Source organism: Hippichthys cyanospilos, chromosome 2, assembly GCF_059441005.1.
Source record: "Hippichthys cyanospilos isolate Australia breed blue-spotted pipefish chromosome 2, RoL_Hcya_1.0, whole genome shotgun sequence".
Taxonomy (NCBI): domain Eukaryota; kingdom Metazoa; phylum Chordata; class Actinopteri; order Syngnathiformes; family Syngnathidae; genus Hippichthys; species Hippichthys cyanospilos.
Window position 1 is genome coordinate 5646563 of NC_142370.1, and position 26052 is coordinate 5672614.

General features: G+C 42.3%; 2 protein-coding genes across 4 annotated transcripts; both read right to left on the minus strand.

Moving 5' to 3' along the window:
• Nucleotides 1-1335: 1335 nt before the first annotated feature.
• On the minus strand, nucleotides 1336-11922 carry tmem198ab (transmembrane protein 198ab). 3 transcript variants are annotated; one of them, XM_088408422.1, is made up of 5 exons: nucleotides 11332-11922; nucleotides 5601-5866; nucleotides 4841-5422; nucleotides 4433-4632; nucleotides 1336-2817 (listed from the first exon to the last, which is right to left on the minus strand). In XM_088408422.1, the coding sequence occupies exons 2-5, from the start codon at nucleotides 5755-5757 to the stop codon at nucleotides 2665-2667; spliced, it is 1092 nt and encodes a 363-aa protein (XP_088264548.1). In that variant the 5' UTR covers nucleotides 5758-5866; nucleotides 11332-11922; the 3' UTR covers nucleotides 1336-2664. The 3 variants fall into 3 exon arrangements, with proteins under 3 accessions (XP_088264548.1, XP_088264549.1, XP_088264550.1); XM_088408423.1 differs by having other exon boundaries at nucleotides 11234-11375; XM_088408424.1 differs by lacking the exon at nucleotides 11332-11922 and adding an exon at nucleotides 10963-11158.
• Nucleotides 11923-12187: 265 nt separating this feature from the next.
• cyp27a2 (cytochrome P450 family 27 subfamily A member 2) lies at nucleotides 12188-26008 on the minus strand. Its single transcript, XM_088408026.1, has 9 exons — nucleotides 25730-26008; nucleotides 24150-24340; nucleotides 22765-22964; nucleotides 22489-22686; nucleotides 20848-21011; nucleotides 15790-15956; nucleotides 15592-15673; nucleotides 13200-13415; nucleotides 12188-13111 (listed from the first exon to the last, which is right to left on the minus strand). The coding sequence occupies exons 1-9, from the start codon at nucleotides 25925-25927 to the stop codon at nucleotides 12992-12994; spliced, it is 1536 nt and encodes a 511-aa protein (XP_088264152.1). The 5' UTR covers nucleotides 25928-26008; the 3' UTR covers nucleotides 12188-12991.
• Between the last annotated feature and the right edge of the window lie 44 nt (nucleotides 26009-26052).

Genomic DNA, 26052 nt, shown 5'->3' on the forward strand with positions numbered 1-26052 from the left:
ATATGAGGTGACACAACAAGCATATTGTGATACAACGTTCAGCTTCCAATGTATTGCGTATCAATTTTTATCCCTTTTTCATGATATTTTTTAATGTTTTGTGATGAGAAGGTATTCGATAAATTTATTTTAACTATCAATTTTTCGTGGATTTTGTTGCCTTTTTTTTCTCACCAATGCAAGTGACATCATGAGATCTGGCGTGACCAAAACAGAGTCAATTACGAAGTTGTTCACGATAAGAGGGAAAAATCTTCTATGCAGAAACATTAGGGGGGGGCTGTTTACTCCCTTTGTTCTGGGGGTTTCAGTGAGCCAGTGCACTACCAACAAATGTGACAAACTTCACACAAAACGTATCAAGCACAAATAAAACTACACAACCAAGAGAGATTCACATCATAAGAGTTTATTATCAATGTGCTTGCGAATGTAGCAATGATTTCCATCTACATATTTCTACATATACAGACAGGTTAGAGAACAAAATGTTATCAGAAGCAGACAGATGGAGAAGATTAAGGTGTTTTTGTATGGTTGGACAGTGTGGCCAACACATGCATGCTTGTATGCAACAATGAACCTTTGAAACGTTCAACCAGCGACGATAAAAACAAAATGTCAAATTTTATGTCAAGGGAGAACACCCACACTGACCAGTGACCGCACATTGGCCCACAGGAAGCATGCTTTACGGTTGGAATATAACACGTCCACATTCAAATATATATTTAAATCAAATGAAAGAATGAAATAAAACAGAAGATAAAATGTCGAAAAAATGATGTACAAAAATGATTTATGGGTTTTTGGAATCTCAAGGAAGTCATTATTAAGGGTGGTTGGGGTTGAGGTCATGCAAACATCTCCTACATTCACTCCTCCCCTTTACAAAGGTCAAGATTTGTAACATTTCTTTTCTTTTTTACAGAAATTATGCCTTTAAGGGGATTTTCTCAGCCTTATCTGCTTCTTTGACTCGATCAGGCAAAAGGGGTAATGCGGCTGACTGTAGAAATAATGGAATAAACTTCAAGCCTCAAAGCGTACAGAATGTATCAGACGCAAGAGCAGTGATTCCCAACTGAAAGATTGTTTGCTGTGGGAAATGATCCAATTTCATTTAACTGGTGGAAAAAAAATGAGGTTTCTCCAATAACGCACTGCAATGGTCCTCCCCTCTACAGCTGAAGATCAATTTAACCAATGTATCCACCTCCTGCCGTTCACAAAACAGAATAAATTAAACAGGCCCACATTTCAAACCAAGTAAATTGTAATGATCCTATCATTACTTTAGTAAATATACAGTAATACCCCCCCCCCCCCCCCCCCCCATCATGGGGGTTACATCCAAGACCACCCCCACAATAAGTTAAATACACAATATACGTAGATAAACCCTATTTAAACACTCTTGAGGCATATTTTCTATTGCATTTATGGCACTTACAGTCATTTTAAGGTCTTTAAATACACGTTTAAAATAATATACTTAAACTGTGTTGAGAGCGACGGGCAATGGATAAAACAAAATATTATGCCAGCACTGTGAAGTGTACTGATCCCTCAGTGTTCATAGCAAGCAAATGTTGTTTTTACAAACCAACAAACTTTTCATGTCCGATATACATCGATAATCATGCCCAAAGATGTACATTATAAAATGAACCTGGAACTGTCAGTTTCTTTAAGCGTAAAAAGCAAGATTACAACAAATGACATTCAATAATTTTCAACAAAAACTACGTTGTGGTGAAATACCGCAATAATCCACATTCTCAAACTAAATAAATGTACAGCTATCTAGTGTTTGACTAATAAGAATTATACCAAAAGAATGATTGACTGTACAGAAACATCCGTGAAATAGTAGGACTGCTCAACCTGGATCCCGCAATGGAGGGGGAATTACTGTACAGTACTTTCGGTGGTGTGCTGTGAGATATTTCTAGTGGTGGTTCGAGAAAGGTTGGGAAACACTGAGCTAGAGCACGCTGGAGGGCAAAATGATCTTTGGGGTTCTGATGGAATTGTGATAGTGTGGCACTGAACGCGAGCCAAAATGAAACCTTCAAAGCTTCCAGCATACAGTACGTTGGGATCGACGTGGCCCGGTGCCACTATCCGTATGGCTTTCTAGTACTGTCATCGGCCGAACGTGCAGGCTCGTCACAGGTCCAGGCATGGTGAAGACAACGAGCCAAGCCCTGAATTAATTGCGACCCTGTGTGAGCACCCCAAAACCGGCAAAATAACCCCTCCAGTTACAGGAGGAGCAAGGCACCCGTAAAAAGCAAAATCCACTTGAGGACAAAATGGTCCAGCACCAAAGGGGGACAAGATCCAATTTGAAAGGGGACGAACGGAATTCAGATGGCACAAGGGACCTGCAGACGAAGATCACCTGTTGTCTGTTGAGAGGATACCTGTGCCTGAGGTGGGTCTGCGTTCTAATCCCTGAATTGATCTGAGGTGCTGAAACAGGTGGCGACCCATCACTTAGTATGTGTGCATGTGTGAGAGAGCGAATTCATGCAGTTTGAGAAGGTCAGGAGTAAATGTGTTTCCCCATCCGCTCTGGCTGGATACAACAAACACAGGTCTGCACACATAGCACACACAGGGGCTTGTAAAATAAGTGCGTGTCCTGACTGATGCGCATTAGGCTCGTAGCAGAGGTCCCGTTGCCCCAGCGAGAGGCGCAGTCGAGCCAGAGTTGAAGCCCAGATCTACTGCGGCGTGCGGCCCACCAAGCAGCTGTCCCGGGAAAGGCTGGGCCTGCACCTGTCGATCCCGAAAATTCTGGATGTAGCTCTGCATCACAAGACCGTGACAAGGGAATTAAAGCTCCGGTACGAAATGGAAAACAAGCTTTGGTTCTATCCAGTCTTTCATTTCAGGGGTGTACAAAGTGCATCTTCTGTGCCCTTTGTGGCTCACTAACCATTTGGTTTAGCGGTAAATGCCCTAGATACGGGTAACCTGCCTTTTGGCTCTTTGAAAGATGCTTCATGCTGTTTGATTCTACTCCAAGTTGCAGTTCGTTGCAAAATAATTACTGATAACCCTACAGCAAAAGCAAAACACACAACGTAGCTTAGCTTTTCACCTGACAAGCTTAACTATTAACTAACGCTAATAGCATATATGATACAGTGCTTTCAAGCCTTTAATCGATAACTTGAATAAAAACCGCAGCAACACATCTAGACAGAAAATGTAATAGTAGTCACAGTCACAGATTTGTTATCCTCTGCTTAGAATAACTATCATTCATGTTGTACTTGTACTGATAAGCGGACAGAGGTTCAGACATCTAAAAGAAGCCTTGTTATAAATGTATTGTTTTGCCTTTCTTCATCATATACAATATAAAGGTGTGTTATTTCAAATACACGTGACAAACCTGTTTGTTTTGTTCGTTCGAGGGGGAATCTAGAATAAGTTGTTGACATTTTCAGTCCACTATGAACAACGGACCTGTTTTTTTACTGCTCACGTTATTTCCTTCGATGCTAAAGCAGAAGAGATGAGATTTGTACTTAACTCTCACTTGTCACCTTATCTGTCACCTTGTTTTCCACTCATCACACATTAGCAAAAAATGACATTTTTTTTTATTATTGATAACGATACTTCAGTTGTCAGCTTCTGTGTCAAAGTCAGTTTAATAACTTTTGTTGACCTCAGTCACGTACTGTTCATCAGAATTCAACTTTCATTCTAGAAAAACTACCATAATTCCCAAAATATAAGGTGATTGTTTTTCTCAATAAATGAAGGCCAATAGAATGGGTGCGTCCTACAAACGAAAACTTAAATGTTTTTTGTTTTTTTAATTTGACACCATTGGAGGAAAATTGATCCGTCACCCACATAAGCCGGGTTTTGACGCACATCATCAGTCGTATTCTCACTTACAGTAATTACCGTAACAAGACGAGCTAGAGGGGGACGTCAGTTGGCGATTAGCATCAGGTGCCTGTTGCAGCTAACAGCAGCTCGTGTTAGCTGAGGTTGTTAAGGCATTACTTGCAATTAAAGAAGCGAGCAAAGTGAACCGGCGTCCAAGTCCGTCCTTGTTCACGCACGGGAATATTACTAAAACCGAGAGCATCACGTAAAGGTAGCAATGCCTCAATCCGATACAACGAAGACTGGCACGGTATGCAGCCGAGTGCTAGAGTTTTAGAGTGTTAGAGATTAAGGGTGCATTTTATACACAGGCGTGTCTTATAGTTGGGGAATTGTGGTACTTGCTTTAATTCCCAAAATCCTATCTATTCCAGTGGGAAAGAGGACCACTGACCGCCCCAAAATTTCACAAAGAAATCATTGACTTCTGATCCTAAGGACAATTGAGGACGATTAAAGCCCGCATCGGATGAGAGAGTTTTCATTCCACTTTCTGGCTTTTGTTTCTACTCACGGGTGAGAGAACATCTGTGTCATAGCGGCGAATTGGATTGGGCTTGCGGCGATAGGCGGGTTCCTGGTGGAGCTGCTTGGCTTGGTTTTGGTTGGAGGAGGACCCAAGATGCTTCTTCTTCTTCTTCTTGTGGCGGTAGCGGTCATCCCGTTGACGAATACGCATGACCTGCATCCTCCTCTGCTGACGACTGATGATGACTAGAGAAGAGGAGCGGGACTCAGTTAGGCAGTTGAAATGAAAAAGAAGCTAACATTGTAGCTGTGACCCAATTCAGGGAATGTCCACTTTGAAGGATTTTTGGTGCGCCTTAAAGTCTGTAGAGCTCTTCCTACAGAGGTATTTTGTTGTTACCTCTGAAATGAGCAACCTCTGAATTAGGGCACAGCTAATGCCATGTCTCCTCACCCTTGGTATGCGAGTAGCCTTCTGCGGTCACCTTCCACTGGACCACGACGCCCAACAGGGTGAGTGCAGGCCACACCCCCAGCACCACCCACGTAAGCCAGCAAACGGGCTTCCCGGGCACGGCTTTCATCCGCTCGTACATGTAGAGAACAAGCGCAAAGAGCTCCACAAAGTAGTCCAGCGCTACGGTGATGACGGCCGCGCCGAAAACGGCGGTGGACAGCGTAGTGAAGATGCGCTGCCATTGGAGGGTGAGCACGGCAAAGAGCATGCCCAGGCCAAGCAGCACGCCCAGAGGCACCCAGACAGAGCGTGGCGGGCTGTGGGAAAGCTCCTCCATTCCCACTAAGGTGGCAACAGCCACCAGCAGGCCGAGCAGCAGACCGACCATGAAGAGGCCCACGCTGCGGACCAACATGGTGACGAGGCCGCACAGCGTGCCGATGCCCAGGCCGATGCCCACAGAGGCTTCCACGCTCAGCTGGGTGTCCAGCACGCGCTCCTTGTAGCAGAGCATGAAGATGACGACGGAGCCGAACATCAGGCCTGTCAGGAACATCACCGCCTTGAAGCAGCGGTAGCCTGCAGTAGGGATCAACCATAAAAGGCTTACGCTACAGAAATACTTCCAGACTGTTCATTAATGATTATGTGTTCAAGTGCCACAAGAAAGCGCATGATTTCAATAGGCTTGGAAATAAAGAAATAAATAATCATATCTTCGGGTCGTAAACAAGCTTCTTCCAAAAGTTTAACTCACCAAAGAAGCAGTAAATGACACCAAAGAGGCAGCACATGGAGCAGACTACGGAGGGAACCACCTTGTAGCGGCCAGCAGAATCTTCGCATCCGTTCAGTTGTCGGGGGCTCAGCTCCAGTTGGGGGCGAGCCGGCAGGGTTTCCAGGGTAGTCGTCATAATGAACAAATAAGAATGGAGAACCCAGGAAATGGAGGAGGAAATGCGATCAGGTGAGAGGCCAGGTTAGGGGTAGATTATGGAGCATCGGCCGGCCGCTTGCCTTCACCTGTGGATGAAACACTCTGTGAGTTAAGTCAAACTTGAAGCTTTCCACCGGACTAATAGAAAGAAACAAGAAGAAATCAGGAATCGGGCAGTCTCCAAGTGCCCACGGGCTATATTATGACACAGATGTTTTGCACGCCCACGCTTTGCCTATGTGCCAATATCAGAAATATTTTGCTGCTTTTAAAGGGAATGAGTGTAGCAGACCTCAATCTCTTCAGAATACAACCGTTAACTGTTGGATTTACAGGCAAAACAACCAAACAGATGAAAGGTACAGGTTTTTGATTCACTATAATATCAATGTCCTCATGCTTCTGAGACAAGACATTTCAAAATGTTCCTCATCTTGTGAGTCATTACAATTTTAGCAAAAATAAGACTTTAACTCAATCTTGGCCAGATATGAGAGAATTTTTACATTTTCAAGAGCCACACAATATTTTGTTCAAAATTATACATACATACATTAAATCTACCAAATGAAAGCAAAGACTCTCTCCTTTCTGCTTATTCTTCCCATTATTTCATAATCAGCAGGAGAAAAATGGATAGGTTTACTAAATTCAGCCATTTGTCCCAGTGGATTCACAACTTGTGTTGATCTCATATCTAAAATGGGGCATTGTTGTCCTCCACTGATGGTTGTGCAACAGCAACATTGTTTTCACATTAGACATTTACGGTGGAGCAGAATCAAATACTCCCTCATCCATCCATGTTTAAAAAACTAATTGACAAGTACAGTATATGCACTTGTCAATGGTGACTGTGTAAATAAATATATATACTGTATATGATAAACCATTATCAGGCCACTGCTAAGCATTGCACCACAATTTCTGTCTGTCTGTCCAATGTGTGTGTGTGTGTGTGTGTGTGTGTGTGTGTGTGTGTGTGTGTGTGTGTGTGTGTGTGTGGGAGCATTAAGCCGTTTCATATGGCAGATGTCAATGTGCATCATCCTCTTACATACAGAAAAAAAATAAAACAAAATCTCAGACGAGTTTTGATCCCCGCCTACAACACAAACACTGCCCCCCACCGACCCCTTCCCGTCTGTCGCTAGGGCAACGGCAGAACGCTGACAGACAGTTGTGAGCCTTGATCTGTCGCCTCAAAATGAAAGACCACCGAGTGCCATAGCAACAACATGGGAACCAATCAGAGGCTTGGCTCGTGGTCACGCGCAGACATTATCTGTGCGCGCAAGTGTGCAAGCGAGTAATTTGGATTCGTTCGGACTCTATTGTGAATATGCTGATCAATAAACGAATTTCCAAAAATCTCTGCCTGTGTTCTGATCAATGACTACTCCCCACACATACACGAATGCACCCACATGCACAGACACACACACCTACCACTGTCAAGTGAGTGGCTCAGACTCAGGAAGAACAGAATAATAATCTAGCGGAGAAAAAATGTAGTGTTAAAGACGCTTAAGAAGGAGCCATATGAATTGGCTATTAAATCCCAGACGGCCCTTGAATCTACTCATAGATTCAACAGTTGTCGTCACTTCACGTGACCCTGAAGTGCAAATCACAAACAAAAAATTAAGCAAAGAAAAAACAGTATTCAAAAACAAAAGAACAAAAGCACCTTACAAAAAGAAGCACACAAGAAAAAAGACGCAAACAAGATAAGGACGCAACAAGAACAAGGACACGCGCACTATACTGAGTATGTAAGTATTGCTGCTGCCACAGTAGAATGTCAAGTGGATCACTAGGGGTTAAATGTTGATAGGACACAGTGTCCCTGGTTTGAGTCCTGCTGACGGCTATTTTTTTTCCTCTGATTTTTTTTTCCCTTCATTAACAATTTCTTGCAGACAAACAGTACTTAAGAGGCGGCCACTTGATTTCACGTATTTATTGATGACCTGAACAGTTGTTAGAGCTAGATTTGAGATGAGTGCGCTAAATGAGTGCTGCCTGTGATTTATTGCTGTAATCAAAATGGCAGCCCAGGCAGACTGTTTCTCAGAAAACAGTCAAAATGGCAAAAATAGCTATGTACTATGGTATGTAAGTATTGTTGATGGGGCATATCAGCATCCTCAGCTGGCTCACTTGGTTTGTTTGCCTGTTTGCATCTTATTTCTTGTTTGCATCCTTTTTTTTGTTTGCTTCTTTTTTCTTGTTTGCATCATTTTTCTTGTTTGTGTTTTCTTTCATGTTTGGACGATTCTTGTTTGATTCTTTTTTTCTTGTGCGCTTCTCTCTTGTAAAGTGTTTTAGTTTTTTGTTTGCAATTACCCTTTTTTGTTTGCTTGATTTTTCGTTTGCGTGATTTCAACTTCAGGGCCACCGTACACACTGACTTGACAATATCTCTTTCCCAGAGCTATCTTTAAATGACTTGACGCACACAGCGACCACTCTTTGTGCTGCTGAGTCGCTATCTGATGTCACGTGCGAACAAATGGTGAGTGGATCTTTGATTCCCGTTGCTCGCTGTTGCTGTCCAGAGACCAGCTGATGAGGATCGATGTGAGGCCGTTGTGGAATGTCTGACAGTGTGCTATCACGTGTTTGACAAGCGTGACACAGAGGACATGGTGGTCCAACTAGGGGGGTAAATTTAATGGTGGGAAATTTCAATGGGAATTAGTAGGGGGGAAACACGAATTTACCAACGTTGAGGGTCAGAGGAAACTGAAATACAGTACTGTGAACACCAGCCGATCCCAGATCCGCAGTCCCACTATTTTGCAGACTTGTTTTGTTTTAATACACATAGCTATTTAGTTCTGTCCCCCCTCATTCATTTTGTGTCTAATTGCACTGTCGACCACAAGTAGCAACCCTGCTGGTCAACAAGAGGCCTGAAGTAGAGGCTCCTAAATGGTAATTTTGTCCCACAGTCCTATTTGCCTCCCAGCAAAAGCCAGAGTGCCTTGAAACTCTCTAAACACTTGGCACATGTAGCAGAGTAGTCAAATTAGTTTAAATCCCACTTGAAAGTTGTCTTGAACTTTTAAAACTCATGCAGGGAAAAAAAGACAACTATTTTTTTGTTCCCAATCTCTCTTTTGAACACTTTTTACTGTCCTCTGATTTCAAAACTAGCTTAGCTCGAATTTTTTTTTTACTTTAGAGTTATTTCGGCCATCTGACAGGAACTATACCTCCTATGTGGCCCATGATAAAAAAGAGTTTCACACCCCTGCTTTAGATTCTACAACACAGGCGTCAAACATAAGGCCCAGGGGCCAGATCCATCCTAAACCATCAAATTATGAGGAGCGTGAAATGCTGATTTGACTTCAAGTTTCTGGCTAGAATACCAAACTTGCATGTTGCCTTCAACTTTCAAAAGTTATGTGTAGAAAGAAAAAAAAAGAGAGAAAAAATATTGTTTTGTTCCTATTCTCTCTTTTGAAGTTTTTACTGACCTCTTCAAAACTAGATTAGTGTGCAACAAACTCGAAAATTAATTTTGACTACAGTAATTTCGGCCATCCGACAGAAACCATAACTACAAGTACAACGTGCCCCACGATAAAATTGAGTTTGACACTCCTGTGGTATAGAAATGGTAGCAATGAGATGAAATAACTTGCTAGCAGTTCATTACACACCTATCTACAGATTTTAGTGGTTTTAGCAACTTTTCCATACACAACAGTGCCAACTGTCAACAAGGTAGCTTGCCTTGTCAATTGCGTTGTCAACCTTCTAGTACTACACACACAGACAGACATATATATATATATATATATATATATATATATATATATATATATATATATATATATATATATATATATATATATATATATATATATATATATATATATATATATATATATATATATATATATATTTTTTTTTTTTTTTTAAACATATGTAAAGGTTTTGCATTGATAATCATAATTGCATCAGTTTTACAATTTCAATGACCGAGAACTGCTAAGTCACAAATATATTTGTTTTCAAAAATGAATATTTTGCTGAATAAAAAAGGCACTTATGTTTGGCTTAAATTATTATGTTTATATTTTTTTGTTTCTGTAAAGAATTGCAATGGGGCTCCTTGGAAAATTTGTTAAATTGGGTTTCTGACTCCAAAAAAGCTTGAGAAACCCAGGTCTCCATGAGCTCCGCCTCCAGTCTGTGCACTCTATTTGGATTTTCACACTGTTGCAGGTGGTTCTCAGGCCACCCACCTTCGTACGCAGCCACTCATCACACGAGCGTCAACCTCCTCCAACAAAGCCTCCTCTTTTTCTGTCGCCTCTCAACCAAAGCAAAAAAAAAAAAAAAAAAAAAACAAGATGCCTGCGCACAGCATGAGTCGGGGAATATCAATGATGCCTGTTGCCACGGACAACGGCTACCGTTCATCAGAGGATCTAAACAACCAAACAAACGCTCCATGGAGGTGTTGCAAGGAAGGGGGTGATGATGACACATAACCGGAGCAAAACTGACATCTTATGTATTTCTCGGGGGGAAAACTTTTTGCCATGTGAAGTGTGATTGTGATAAAATAATGATTGACAACTTTTTTTCCCCAGGCATTTTGATTGCACTTGGTAATTTTTTTTCAGTTTTAGAATAAGGTGTAACCTGTATAAATATTGTAAAAAAAAAAAACAATTAACAGTTGTTGAAAATTGATTTTGAGTTATTTTCTCTTTTGCTAATGTTAACAAAAATACAGGCTTAGGTTATGCAATTTTTTGTAGATAATAATCTTATTTATAGCCAGCAAGTCGAGTGGGCCAGAACCGGCCCGCGTGCTGTGTGAGACACCACACGCCTTAGACAATCCCTTAACCTGAATAAATGCAGTCATAAAAGTAGTTAACATTTGTTGACATTTTTTATATTGCTTTTTCCTTTTGTCAATGTTAAAGAGGATACAATTTTAGGTAAACTTATACTTTTTTTAGCGATAATCTTATTTATGGTGGGAGGGAGGTGGTGGTGGTGGTGATGATGGTGGGGGGTGGGGGGGTTACAAAATATAATGAGAAGCACTGCTTTAGATATTGTCTGGCGACATACGGTCCGGCTGCATGGAACTCTTATGTTGCATTTTAGAAAATATTGAAATATTCACGCATAAAAAAAAATGCTGTACCTGAGCATTATGTCCATGCTTGGACCTCGAGGTTGACGCGAAGCTGATGGAAATACGCAATAAATGCTCCCACAGATTTCGGTACATGCGAAATGATTCGCGCTGCTTTCACGGACCGCTGGGAGACTTCCGCGCTTCAAAAGCCCCCACATATTCGTGCCTGACGTTGTAACGCCAACCAAACGTTGATCTAAGCGCCTTGTCTCGACGAACTCATCGACCGCGATGCGGCCATCCGGGTAACCCGAATCGACCCGCGTCCGAGACTGACCTCAATACAATTCCGGACATTCCGAGTCTTTCTCCCGAATTTCCTCGGAGCATCCTGTTGTTTGACAGCAGGTGGTGCGAAGGACGGACGGGACTCACCATCATCAGCTCCGACAGGGCGAGGCGCCACCTCCGCGGCATCCCCGTGACTGCAGAGGGGACCGCCGCAGCCCCAATCCCCGACCATGCCATGAACACCGAGCCAAGTGAAGGGTGTGTTCCGTTCGTCGGCGTGGGGCGCGTCGACACTCCTCTCCTCTCCGGTGGATCCGGATGGGACTAGTCCACCATGAAGGGAGCTCTTCGAACAGAACGTCGGAGAGGAACGCCGTAAGGAGGTTGGCGGCCGAATGTGGAGCTGGGCCCCAGCCTGGACGGGCGGCCGCAAAACGCCGTGCTTCCCATCAAGGTGGCTGGCGGCCGCTCGTGCCCGCGCGTCGCCTGTTACACTGCGCCGTGTGAAGGTCATAAGCGCCACCCTCAGGCTGAGAGTCGAAAAACATTCCTAGGACGCACGAAAACAACCCCTAAAACAGGACCTACAAAAAAAGTAAAAGACTCAAAGGCACAAAAAGAAAAACATCTCTCAAAAATAATTCACAAAAAAACCCCACTTCTACTCCACCAAAAAAACGCGTCACAAAACTGGCATTAAAAAAATTGCCTATCCTAACAAAAAAGAAAAAAAAAGCATGAAAAAAATGATCTACAATAACAGCCATCTGCCAAAAGCGATGCAGAGAAACACCTTCTCATGCAAAAAGGACATCCTTCTCCGCAAAAAGCATTCATAAAAACTAAGACCCCCAAACACCAGCAAAATACCCTTCTCCGAAGTCGAAAAATGCAGAGTTAACACTTTTTCTGATAAAGGGCCAAAGCAAAATACTCAGTTACCAAAACCCCAAATCCACAAACCTAAAATTCCACAAAAAACTCCAGCTACACCAGCAAGTCATATTATACTGTATATTGTTTTAAAAACGGAATAGTCAAACATAAAACATTGGAAGTGCATTCGTCAGTGAATTTTAAAGTGACCACCAAGATGTGTAAAATATCAGTCAGAACAAACAATAAGATAATCATTATCAACAAAGTGTATAGAACGACATATCATACATTAATCCCGTGTAAAATTGTTGATTTGCGAATTAGTTACCTGTGGCTTGGTTATTGCAGAGTAGTAAAACCCATTCAATTTTTTTTCATGTAACATTCTCAGTCACATTTCAGTACTTATTCATGTTGCACATCTATCGTATTTCTTTTTTTTTTTTTTGGCAAGCACTTTTTTGACCTTATATAACCTCATGCATACGAACATCACGCCAATCTCTTATCGACTGCCAGTTAGGAACAAATTGTTCGCTACAATACCTGAGGCGTCCAGAGGAGGGCGACCGACACGACTCATTTTGCATAATCCACTTCATCCATTTCCAGCAAATGAGCGGTTAAGTAAAAATACCTGGTGAGTGGTTACTGTATTTAATTAGATATTTATTATGTGGTTTTATTCCTGCTCGGTCCAAATTAAATCCTATTCAAACAATTAGATTTTAAGTGTCATAGTATATTATATATTTTACACAGAATAAAGCAGAGTACATATTTTCTACTGTAATACCTGTAAAATGACAATAAGTATGCGGCAGTTGAATTGCGCAATATTAATGAGAAAAACTACTTGAATCAAACAATTTTATCTTTGAAGTGCCATCGTATCCTTTTTGTAGATTGCTTGTGTTTCGTGGCCTCATGATCTGTGCAGGAAACGAAGGTCGATGGGCTTAGCAGGAATGAGCAGCGTTCGCGTTTTGGCCTGGACGGGGGCGCTGTCGTCTCTGCCCGGCCGAACCTCGTAGTGCTGCATCAGCTGCCAGCCACAAGTCAACATTCCTTACCAAGTTCTAGGCAGTTGAGATTATGCTCACATTATTTGAGGCAAACACGGCACCACTTACCCTGCACAGTGCAAAGTACATCTCCATCTCGGCCACTCTCTTCCCCACGCAGCCTCGCACACCCACGCCGAAGGGGATGAAGCTGTATGGGTGGTGCCGGAAGAAGCCTGGCGTCACCCTGCCGTCGCGAAGCCAGCGCTCTGGCATAAATGCATCAGGGTAGGCAAACTGCGTCTGGTCGTGGCTGACGACGTAGTGGCACAGGTGGAACTGAGTCTTGAAGAACATGACACCGTTGTTTCTTTCAATTCTCGCAGCAGCAAGCCTAAGCAATCCCGACTGTAATTTCGATTCATTCGTCCAAACATTTTCTATAGTACTTTAGCTCACTTTGGTCATGGGTAAACTGGAGATAAATGGACATGTGAATCTATTCAACTCACCAAACAGCATAGAAAAAGAGCACTCTATATTACATGTTGTAAAAACATGTAATAGTAATAATTATTATTATAATTACAGTGATCCCTCACTATTTCGTGCCTTCCCAGTGCTCCTTTTTTTTTTAAATCTCAAAGGACCCTCACCTCACAGCAGCACATAATGCACTGCAGCAATCCCACGCTCAATTCTAATGTGGCATCCGAACAATTTAACAGCCCTAATGCACAATCTTATTTGAATGAAAGCACTTTTGCTTAAAACTAAACCTCTGCTTTTTTACACCTGGCAATATATAAGGACGTTAGGCAAAAACCAGACTAGCACGGCTGCACCGATGCTTATGTCTGAAAAACGTGGAATTTACTGTACATGTGGGGAGGGGCTGGGGTGTGGCCAGAGAGATGACCTTTCATGCAAATATGGGCAAGGAGAGGGGTGTTGTCAGAAGGCAGAGGGACCTGGCATGCAGAAATGGGTGGGGGGAGGGGGTAACGCTGCGTGAGTTGGCCGTTAGGAGCCTCACTCAAAGTACTCTGCTTCTTGGTGGAGCACATCCGTTTCACAGTGAAAGGACCTGAGTTCAAATCCAGCTGACTCCTGCCTTCCTGTGTGGAGTTTGCTTTTTCTCTCTGAGCCCGCGTGGGTTCTCGCTCGCTTCTTCCCACACTCCAAAAACATGCATGGCAGGTGTATTGGACACACTAAATTTGTCCTTAGGTGTGATTGGGCGGGGTGGGGGTGGGGGGTGACTGTACTCCGCGGTTCATTTCATTTTTGATAGGAGGTTTCGGCCGCCTTTGACCACAAAAAATGAGGGATTACTGTATTATGAAATACTGTTGTGCATACATGGAACATTTTATGCGCCTTGACCATCTGGTGACAGTATAATATAGATGGGGGAAATGCAAAGAAAAACTTCACAACTCCTACACTTAGCTGCAGTAAAAATAATCATTCTTTTCGAAGGTGAGAAAATATATTGATGTATTTATTGTTATCAGGTTTGTGTAAGTGTGGGAGGATCCCCAGGTGTTCCCAGGCCAGTCGAGAGATATAGTCGCTCCAACGTGCCCTGGGTCTTCCCCCGGGTCTCCTCCCAGTGGCACATACCCGGACCACCTCACCAGGGAGGTGTCCGGGAAGCTTTCCAACAAGATGCCCTAACGACCTCAACTGGCTTCCCTCAATGTGGAGGAGCAGCGGCTTGACACTGAGCCCCTCGCGGTTAACCGAGTTCCTCACCCTATCTCTAAGGGAAAGCCCGGACACCCAGCGGAGAAAACTCATTTCGGCTGCTTGTATCCGGTACCTCACTCTTTCAGTCAGATACACCGCTAAATCGAGAGCTTCGCCTTTGGGGTCAGTTCCTTCTTTACCACAAAAGTCCGCATCACAGCAGACGCCGCGCCAGTCCGCCCATCGATCTTTTGTTCCATCCTACCCTCACTCGTGAACAAGACCACAAGATACTTGTACTCCTCCCTTGGTCTCAGATTTGGAGGTGCTGAGCTTCATCCCAGCCGCTTCACACTCTGCTGCAAACCGCTCCAAAAAGTTTGAGATCACGGCCTGAAGAAGCCAACAGCGCCACATAGCAGAGTTTTGTCATCAGGCTTTTGTCTATGGTCAAGTGATTTGGTTTGTGCTCCGCCACAGAGACGCAGACTCTTTTTGGTTTGTTTGTTTGAACAAAGCATTTACTGTATGTCAGGTGACCCCTCCACAACACACACACACACACACACTTCATAGTTACCTATTTAATGTAATTACCTATAAGTGGAAAATAAGTCTGTCTCCTGCTCCCGCAACAGTACGGCGTTCCACATCGCAACACAAGTTCTCTCAATGCACCTTAAAATTTAGAGCAGGTCTGGACGTGCACAACTCACACACTCTGTGAAACCTACTTAACTCTGCATGACTGAGCACTGGGCAGCAGTGGCAGTGAATCCCTCCTTCTAAGGAAGAATCCTTGAGCAGTCCTGGCTCTGTGTTTCTGTACCTTCTTTGGGAACCAGTAGTTGTCCACCATCACCTCATTTTCTGTCACAAATCGTCCATTGCCAGGAACAACAGGATACAAGCTGGAGGGAGGGCAAAAACAGACAAGAGATTCATCTAACACGAGACCAGGAAAATAAACCTTTGGTGTACACTAGAACCCAACCCTAATCCAAATATTTGAGCAAGTGGTGCTCACCGTAACGTCTCTTTGATGACAGCCTTCAAGTAGGGCATCCCCTGAAGGTCATCCATGCCGGGCTTGCGTCTGTCGGCGCACACGGCATTCACCTCGCGATACAGACGATCCTGAACACGCGGGTCCCTCGCCAAGTGGTACAGAGCCCACGACAGTGTGTTGGAGGTCTGACGTTATCACACCACAGCAACAGGTTCATTTTAGTTCACAGGAGGAGACAGTTCTGATACTGGACAGGGTCCGAGTTATGTTAGCTGTGAGAGCGGGTGTTCCAGAAAGACAAACAAGTCCAAGCCTGACGTGCTAATTCCTCAAGAGTCATGTAGCTGCTTGCGGGCGCAGCAAGTTTGAGTTGGCAGCAAATTGATTCTCTCGCCAGAAAAATATCCGTTTCCTTCAGCAAAACTGCTCACTATCGCTGAAAATGTGTCAATGAACAAATTAAATGTTGAATCAAATGTTACAGTTCCTAAAGGTTTATTTTGATTCCAAGGAGCCCAAGATGAAGATTAAAAAAAATGTTATAATCTGGACATAAAAAAAAAAGTGCATGACCAAGTTGAATCTGGCGGGATCAGATTCAGATTCCACAAGCGAAAACAACATTGTGTCCACATTCCACAAGCTAAGTCAACCATTCCAAGGAGGCCACTTTATGGTGGCCAACAAGTATAAACCATGTGGATAAAAACAAATTCCCCAAATTTTAAATATGTTTACAAATCCTTAACACATTTATAAGGTGCAAGGCGAACTACTCATACATGTTTATGCCATGCCCGTAATGAGTAGCTCTTCTTCTAACACAAGCGGCCTTTAAATCTGGCACTTTTACAATACCACACCTCCCAAATCCATTACTGGAGATGTGCGATACATGCCGCAATAAGAAAAACATTGAATGCCGTGCTAAAGTGCAGACAATTTAGGATTAGAAATCAAAATACTTGAATTTGATGGCATTGCAGCTTGGAGAAAGTATAGTGATTTGTTCCTGTCTTGATATGAACCATGTCCAAGCTTGTAAATAAACTTTCACATCCACAAATGAGTTTTCCCTGTTGAAAAAAACAGTTTGCATAAAACCAATAGTAAAGCAAAAGAAAAAGAAAGTGTAAGCTCTCCCACCAATAGTATAATCAACTGATGACTGAAAGAAGTTTGATTGCCGAAAGATGTTACCAGATGGGGGCAAAGCATTCATTTTGTCTAAAATAAACACATTAAGTTCTGCTAATATACAGGAGCTTCTTGGCTCCAAGAGGCCATAGGATGGCGATAAAGCACAAACTTCATCCAAATGAAGATCCTACATTTATGTCAAAATACATTACAGTGGTACCTCTACTTGCAAACGCCTCATTACAAATAATGCAGCTTACAAAATGCCTCGGCGGAAAAATATTGTCTCTTGTAATGAGAGAAAATCCAAGCTACGACAGGCACTGTTGGCATATGATACACGAGGCATCAGCGCTCGCGCCAGCATGACAGTAATGAAGTGGCGGGCCGTGACTTTCACACGTACGCCTTCTATGATGTCAGACTCTCCAATACAGTAAATAGCCCCATGCGCACACGTACGCGTTACTAGGCTACACAGGCTATTTTCCGGAGCTTCTGAACGTCAATAAACCCGCATCAGTCATTAAAACTGTCAAAAATTTAAATATCTAATAATAATTTAAAATAAATATCCACAAAATGTTATGAAGTACAAATGACAAATCGCAGTTTAATATAAGAACAACATCATTTTATTTCTTTACTATTATTTAAATATGAACGAAATAAGAAACATATTAAAAATCAAACAATAAATTTATGAAAGGCTAGCAGTCACCAAAACAAATGGCAGTCGCAATCGATCCGTCTTTTCAATATCTTCCAAATTTTTTTCACCTCTTCACGCTTAAGCTTTCTCTTGGCACTGACATGTACAGTGTATCCACTTAGGTGTTCCCAAAAGTGTTTTAAATGCACCGAAGAGCATTGACGAGTTCTCTTTACCTTTGAACTGAGAAGTATAACACTGTATATCCACTCGGGTGCCCCAAGAAGTTTTTAAAAGCACCTTAGTGCGTGCGTCCAGCCATGCTTTGGTGTCTCGTTGCTGCCTTGGTTAAACAATCGAAGTTTGCAAATCCGGTGTAGCTCAGAACACCAAATCGATCCTTTGCCAACAAAAGGCATTCCCAGCAGAACTATTTGCCAGGGTTAGCTCATGCCCCTTGGCCAAGTCGGGAGAGTTTAGCTAATAGCTACGCTATGCCTCTCAAGCAATCGGGCAAAGCCAACACCGCGTAGCTTGCTTGTTGAGCATCGCAACGTCTTCGTGAAGTGAGCATCCACTCACGACATGTTCAGAAGCCCGCACCGTGTTGATGTGAATGCCCTGGCTTTTATATATATATATATATATTTATATATATATATATATATATATATATATATATATATATATATATATATATATATATTTAGTAAAAATGAATTCAAAATGAAATTGACTTTCATTATAGTTATTATAATTACAGTCGGCCCCCGGTTTACGAACTCCCTCTTTTACGAACAATTCGACTTACGAGCGTGGACCGTGGAGTTTTTTTATCCCCCACTTACGCACAAACCTTTCGTCTTACGAACAATCCAACATGTCGGTCAATGTGTTCGTACATTTATTTTCACTTTGATGCATCAATAAAATCTAATGTTCACGCTTGTCACGGTATCGATGAACGCTATTGCTCTTACAACGTCACAGTCACTGTCTCAGTCACGGTGTCAGTCACGGAGTCATGGAGATGCCGATATGCTATTGGTCGATTAAGGTCACAGTCCCGGTCTCACTCACGGAGATGCTATTGGCCGGCGTCACGTCAATCATAGAACTGCCGATATGCTATTGGCCAAACACCTTTATCTAGCTTGATGGCATAGCTGGTCAGGATGGAAGGAAGGAGAGAAAATGAGTGAAAAACGGAAGGAAGGAATGTTGTGAAGACTTTGGAAACTTTATCTGTTAGACATGGCTTCTAAAAATGCAAGTGGCGGTAAAGGAAGAAGTAAGAGGATGATGACAATAGAAACCAGCAGAACTATTTGCCAGGGTTAGCTCATGCCCCTTGGCCAAGTCGGGAGAGTTTAGCTAATAGCTACGCTATGCCTCTCAAGCAATCGGGCAAAGCCAACACCGCGTAGCTTGCTTGTTGAGCATCGCAACGTCTTCGTGAAGTGAGCATCCACTCACGACATGTTCAGAAGCCCGCACCGTGTTGATGTGAATGCCCTGGCTTTTATATATATATATATATATTTATATATATATATATATATATATATATATATATATATATATATATATATATATATATTTAGTAAAAATGAATTCAAAATGAAATTGACTTTCATTATAGTTATTATAATTACAGTCGGCCCCCGGTTTACGAACTCCCTCTTTTACGAACAATTCGACTTACGAGCGTGGACCGTGGAGTTTTTTTATCCCCCACTTACGCACAAACCTTTCGTCTTACGAACAATCCAACATGTCGGTCAATGTGTTCGTACATTTATTTTCACTTTGATGCATCAATAAAATCTAATGTTCACGCTTGTCACGGTATCGATGAACGCTATTGCTCTTACAACGTCACAGTCACTGTCTCAGTCACGGTGTCAGTCACGGAGTCATGGAGATGCCGATATGCTATTGGTCGATTAAGGTCACAGTCCCGGTCTCACTCACGGAGATGCTATTGGCCGGCGTCACGTCAATCATAGAACTGCCGATATGCTATTGGCCAAACACCTTTATCTAGCTTGATGGCATAGCTGGTCAGGATGGAAGGAAGGAGAGAAAATGAGTGAAAAACGGAAGGAAGGAATGTTGTGAAGACTTTGGAAACTTTATCTGTTAGACATGGCTTCTAAAAATGCAAGTGGCGGTAAAGGAAGAAGTAAGAGGATGATGACAATAGAAACCAAGCAGGAGATAATAAAAAAATACGAAGGAGGCGCACGCATAGTTAACCTTGCTCGTGAGGATGGCCGTAACCACTCAGCAATCTTCTAAGGGCAAGAATTTCCTTGCCGGGGGACGGACCTCGGTGGACAACAAAATGGAGAGGCTTCTTCTATGATGGATTAAAGAGAAGGAAATCGCCGGTGATATGTTCTCGTTTGAGAAAAGTTCTGTTTAAGAAAATAAATCAATAAATTCTGCGGGTTGGTCTCTGCTCTCCTCCGCCTCCAACCAGCTCAAGTCACGTCGCCCCAAAGGTAAATGTCATTTTTCCTTTGTATATGTTATTTAATTTAACTGTACAGTAGATTATGTTACTCATTTTTAATATGTGTATAAAGTCGTGATGTTTTTACCTAAGGTTTTTGCACGCGTTGCACGCAATCACAAATTAACATAGGTTTGGATTGCCCATCATACGAGCAGTTCAAGTTACGAGCGTAGCCGCTGAACGGATTAAGTTCGTAACACGGGGGCCCACTGTATTATCATTTATTATAGTTATAATAATGATGTCAAATTATGGCAGGCCAGCAGAGAAGGTCTTGCTGGCCCTGACGGCTCACCACTGCTGTATGTAATACCCAAGATGTTTACCGTATTTGTTACAGTTTGTGATGCATTTTTATAATTTATAAATATGCTGATTTGCCCACAAACGAGACTATAGTTTTTTGCATTGATGTTTGTGGTCTTCCACTTTTTATCTTTACTCATCCGCACTTCCCACACCATAGAACTAACTATATCTGTTTGAGATCCATTTTGAATTTTAATTTAATAATATTAATTTAAAGGGTTTAGGAGCATTTTGTGGGGCTTGACATGGATTAGGCTATTTACATGTAAAAAGCGGCTCCATGTATGAAAGATTCACATTACTTCTGGAATTAATTTCGGAAGTAGAAGTACCACTGTAGTTCCTTGGCACCAGATACCAGGAAAATACTATATTTTGCCGAAAAGAAACGCCTCAAAACATAGTTTCTCTCACCAAGATTGCCTTGTAAAAATGAATGAAATGCTGTTCTTACCGTGTCGACTCCGCCCAGCAGCAGCTCGGTTACACTGATGTAGATCTCAGATCGAGTGATCTTGTTGCAGGACAGGAGGTGCGTCAGGTATAAGCCTTCCGTCACCTCACCTCGCTCTGTCTGGTTTTGAATATCAGCCAGTCTTCTGTCGATGAGCTTCTGCGCTGCAACGTAAAAAATGAGCTACCGTATTTTCTGCACTGTAAGGCGCACCTAAAAGCCTTATTTTTTTTTAAAAGCTTATGGTGCGCCTTATAATCAAGTGCGCCTTATATATGGATCAATATTGAGATTGGGATTCGTAGATAGGGAATGAACTGATAAAGTAAGCCTTACCTGTTTCTTTTGTGTGTTTACAGTTGAACAAGGTTGCTCATATTGACATTGAGTTATTATGCTATTGAGAGTTTAGAGTTATTATTGTTATTACTTTGAGTATTACTATATTGTGATTGAAAATTTTTTAAAATACGTCATTAATTGAGGGTGCGCCTTATAGTCAGGTGCGCCTTATATATGGAAAAAGTTTTAAAATGTCATTAATTGAGGGTGTGCCTTATAGTGCAGAAAATACGGTACTTAGCAAAAAAAAAAAGGAAAAGAATCTTTGAGCCTTGCAATTCGAAAAGGTGTGGTTTGCATAATTTTGCAAAATGTGAGTGGCTTTCGAAATATTTTTTTCTTATCCAGAGCAGTATATTTGTAAAGTTCAACATGGTGTTTAACTTGAAAACAACAAACTATAAAACAATAAAAACATTACCAATGTAATAATATAGCATTATAATTTTTTTAACTTTATAAAAACATTGAGTCATAAAAGTATGTAAAGAACTAAACTGTGTAGCCTGATTTAATGCTACAATTCTATTGATTGCCCTGCTCCTAGCCATCAGGGTCAGTATAAACTTGTCATGTATACCTGAATATTACAGTACATAATGTAGTTGTTAGTGTTTTCAGAGGACAGATAATATATCCATTTTCTAGAGCCGCTTCTTCTCACAAGGATCACAAGCTTGTTGGTGCCTATCCCAGCTGACTTCAGGCAGTAGGTGGGGAACACCCTGAACTGGTTGTCAGCCAATCGTATGGCAAACAGAGATGAACAACCATTCATGCGCCCAATCACACCAAAGACCCAAGGACAATTTAGTATGTCCAATACATCTACCATGCATGTTTTCGGAGTGTGGGAGGAAGCCGGAGTGCCCAGAGGGAACCCACGCAGGCTTAGGGAGAACATGCAAACTGTACACAGTAAGGCCGGAGCCAGGTAAATTTGAACTCAGGTTCCTGGACTGTGAGATGGACACTCACAAATAATAGAGAGTAATGTGATTTTGACTGGCAATATGTGTTGCTGTATTCGGTGTTATGTCACAAATGTTGCCTGTCAGCCTCTGTCTTAATCCGTCATGGGCAAAGTTATTTGGTTGTTTCAAATACACAACATGTCTTTAATGTTTAGCGGCACTAAACATCAACAGGGAGTGACTAAAAAACTATTTTTTGAAGAATCATTCTCTATCTTCCAAATTGCAGTTTATTGTGAAATGCATTTTAACGTTGATCATTATGGTGGGACTTTTCTTAGATGGTTCTTGATGTTTACATTTGAGCATCACTCTTCCAGCCTACCAGTGTCATAAAGGTCATCCCAGGCCTGAACAAAGCGTTTCCAGAAAGGCAGAATTCGGCGCGTCCAGCGTGGTAAGATGAGAACAATCTCAGACAGCGTCAGCATGTCATTCACGGCAGCAATGAAGCCCTCCGTGTCTTTAGGAATGCCCTCCTGGAGGCAGCCCAGCCTGGTCTCAAACAAAATGGACGAGATACCTACATAATGACGTTCAGGAGAACTTCAACAGCAACTCACAGATGCTGACGTCTCCAGCGTCGCCATCGGCATCTCACCTTCAAAGCCAAACTTGTAGAGCTCAGCGGTCATATCGGGAACAGACACTTGGTCTGGGCTGTTTGCCCGCAGGAACTCGATGCGTTGCAGGAGGTCTTCAACCACCTGGTGGATGACTGGAGCATAGGCAGACACTTCCTGAAGTTTCAGCATCTTTGGGTTTAGAGCACTGCGGATTCTGTACCACTCTTCCCCTTTGCTAGAAGGCAAAAGCCATCACAGACCAATTAACTAAAAGCACAACTTGAGTTTAAGTCTACTCTGACTGGTGGTTACACATGTTTTGGCTGTCCAATCAAAACACATTGTGTGTAACATGACGAAATTAAGGTACTGACCCATTTCTTCATTGTGTATCCAATAGCATCCTGTTGCGGTTATGGGGGGAGTGGGTGGGGCAGACACGACACAAGAGCGAGGCAATACACGCGCACAAATGCTGACTCTAATATTGCAACAATAAAACGATTTGAAGTTTCAATGCCTTATGAAGCCGTCTTTTCCTTTTCATAATTGGTCAAAGTTCACTGGAGATATGATTCACGCAGCCTCGTTGTTGACATAAAAGAAATAAGGCGGCGCTTGACGAAAGGGCATCTCAAATTGGAAACGTGCTAAAATGGATGCATACTATATTGAATTAGAGGTACTATTATCTTTTTAAGCCTTGTAAATGACATCTTACTTATTTCGCATTGAAATTAATGTTATCCCACCAAAGATATGAGGAGAAAACTGGTCTGGTTTTGAGTTATGTGTATAACAGTCAACCCCCCCAATATGAGAGTTGAAAATAAGGGGAAAGTAAAAAACTCAACTTCTCAACTCAAAACTCCTCAATCCCAGTAGTCTTCATGGAGACAAAATCTGTTCAGATTCAAGGAAATGACAGACCTAATCATGGACGAGCTCCACCATCACATTCAGCATTTCATGCATGGCACAGGAAATGTAATGTGTCTGTGTAATTTCACTGAAACATGAAAAGATGCTTCATCACTACAATTTTGCTTGGGGAATGCATCACCCTTAGAAACGTGTTCTGTATAACACACTCCTTCAGGTTGACTTGTCATTTGGCTAAAAGGCCTATTGTAGTTGCATTTCATAAGCATACAATCAAACACTCTTGGGGAGGATCGGTTGAACATGAGTTGCAACTGTCTGGCAGCAGTGCAGATGGACTTATGAAGAACGAATGAAGGCTTGTGAAAGAAACATGATCAATGTTGATCTCAGATATTTTTGGTTGCCCACTCCTCTCTTTATCCACACGCACGCACGCGTGCATTTTGATCAACCCATAAGGCTTGGTTGCTATTATCTATAAAAAATGTGCTTGTCAGGAGATGTTTGTTGCCTGGGGTTGCATGCACTCACTCACTCTACATGCATGCCATAGGCTTGTCCCCTCAGGTCCCTGTATTCCTTCCAGTGGGGCAGCTCCGCTCGCACCGGGTAGCGCCCTTCTTGATGGATCACTTGAGCAATGAGCTCGGGACTGGCGACATTGACAATGTCAAACGGGCCAAACTTGGAGCGCCAGATGGGTCCGTACACATTCCTCTGTATACCCTGGAGAAAGACGTCAGGTGAAGCACAAATACAGAGGGTCCAACATATGACACTTACAGATTGCAGAATATGCTACAGTATCATGCAGTACAAAGAAAGCACATTCAGTTAGATTTCCCTTGGACTGTTTTATGCCAGTGGCCGAGAAGTGGATTTCATACTTACAAATAACTATTAACTAAGTAGGGTTTTCACTGTTAACGTCATATAACAAATATTTACTGTAAGTATGTCTTTACGACTGCACACAAATATAAAAATCTTCATACTGCAAACATACAGGAGTTTGCAGATTTTAAACAACCAAATAAAATCTGTTAGCATGTCGATTGACTTATTTACAATGGAGCTTTACAATACCACTACATTTAGTTTAAAGTTTTGCTCTTTAGAATTTACAGTCGATTCAAAATCAAAAGAGGCAGGTAAACAGAAATGCTAAATATCGCTTCGAAATTCTCTCAGATGACATACTTCTGTTTGCTAGACACCGCCCCCCCCCCACACACACACACGCACACACACACACACACGCACACACGCACACACACAATCTGTGCATGCAGTATTGCTTAAGAGCTTGGCTTGACAAAACGTCTTCCAGGCTGTTCCCACTTTTGAGCTAAATTAGAAAAACAATTAAGGTTAGCTAATGCTTACAACTTGAAAATGGACTGTAGCTGTTTGTACTTTTCCAGATTATAAAACTTTCTGAAAACCAGAAAATTTAGATTTTTGTTTTAGGCTGCAACAAACACATACGTCACAAAATAGCGCCAGGGGCAAGATCCAACATTTCACGATGTCCATGAATAGGGAATATGAGGTTTGTTTGTTTGTTTGTTTGTTTGTTTGTTTTAATAGAGTTCAATCAATCAATCAAAACCTCAACAACAGTTTGCTCATTCGATTCACTTCATCATCAGTCTTTGGGTTGTTTTTTTTATTTACATTGTAATGCAACAAGCCAGAAAAACGTAATCCTATCTGTATTTTTTATGTGGGGAGTAACCATAAAAAGTTATCTGGAAAAAAATGCTGTGTTTATAAGCACACAATACAAATACTTCACGACAGCGCGGTACACTGACGAAATATGGTAGCCTGTCCTAAAACGTTGCCAGTAATAACTGGATAATAATGCATCACTTTTACATAGCGCTTTCAGGAGACTTCACAAAGGATACATGTATCCCATGGAGCGGTTCTACGCATGGATTGTTTCCAATCTGAGCAGTTGCTCATCCGTTTCGTGTACAGTACACAGATTACACGAAGCGTGAGCAACGACCTTCAATTATAATTTCCAGACAGAAAGCAAATGAGTCCGTCGAATCACATTTCCTCGAACAGAGGCCGATTTAAGGTTCGGGCGGTGGTTCTGGTTACCTGCAGCAAGTGGCTCTTGTCCGCATAGCCCTTGACAAACAACCAATTAAGTGTTTGGAGCAAAGAGGGTCCGGGCAAGTCATCGATGGTCTTCAGTTTGGCCGCTTCAGCCCTCGCTTGGACAAGTGTTCTGGCCCAGGGGCCGACCGAACCTCCGCGTCGCCAAAGTGCAAAGAGGCGAGGTGAAGACAAGGGCATTTCTTTGTCGAGTGGCGTGCTTCTAACTTCTTAATTCAGCACAGAGAACCGCCGCTGCGCTGTTTGTTAATTTGGGTTTGGGCGTCAATCTATCAAACTGTTGCGTTTTAATGTCACCCAGTGGA

Excerpts from the sequence above, each read along its gene's own strand:
- tmem198ab (XM_088408422.1), bottom strand. The coding sequence starts at position 5,757 with ATGACGACTACCCTGGAAACCCTGCCGGCTCGCCCCCAACTGGAGCTG. Across the intron at positions 5,423-5,600 it reads TGTCATTTACTGCTTCTTTG|GCTACCGCTGCTTCAAGGCG; the intron begins GTGAGTTAAACT and ends TCCCTACTGCAG. Across the intron at positions 2,818-4,432 it reads ACACAGATGTTCTCTCACCC|AGCTACATCCAGAATTTTCG; the intron begins GTGAGTAGAAAC and ends CTTGTGATGCAG.
- cyp27a2 (XM_088408026.1), bottom strand. The coding sequence starts at position 25,927 with ATGCCCTTGTCTTCACCTCGCCTCTTTGCACTTTGGCGACGCGGAGGT. Across the intron at positions 22,965-24,149 it reads GCCTATGGCATGCATGTAGA|CAAAGGGGAAGAGTGGTACA; the intron begins GTGAGTGAGTGC and ends TTTGCCTTCTAG. Across the intron at positions 21,012-22,488 it reads GGATGACCTTTATGACACTG|CGCAGAAGCTCATCGACAGA; the intron begins GTAGGCTGGAAG and ends TTTACGTTGCAG.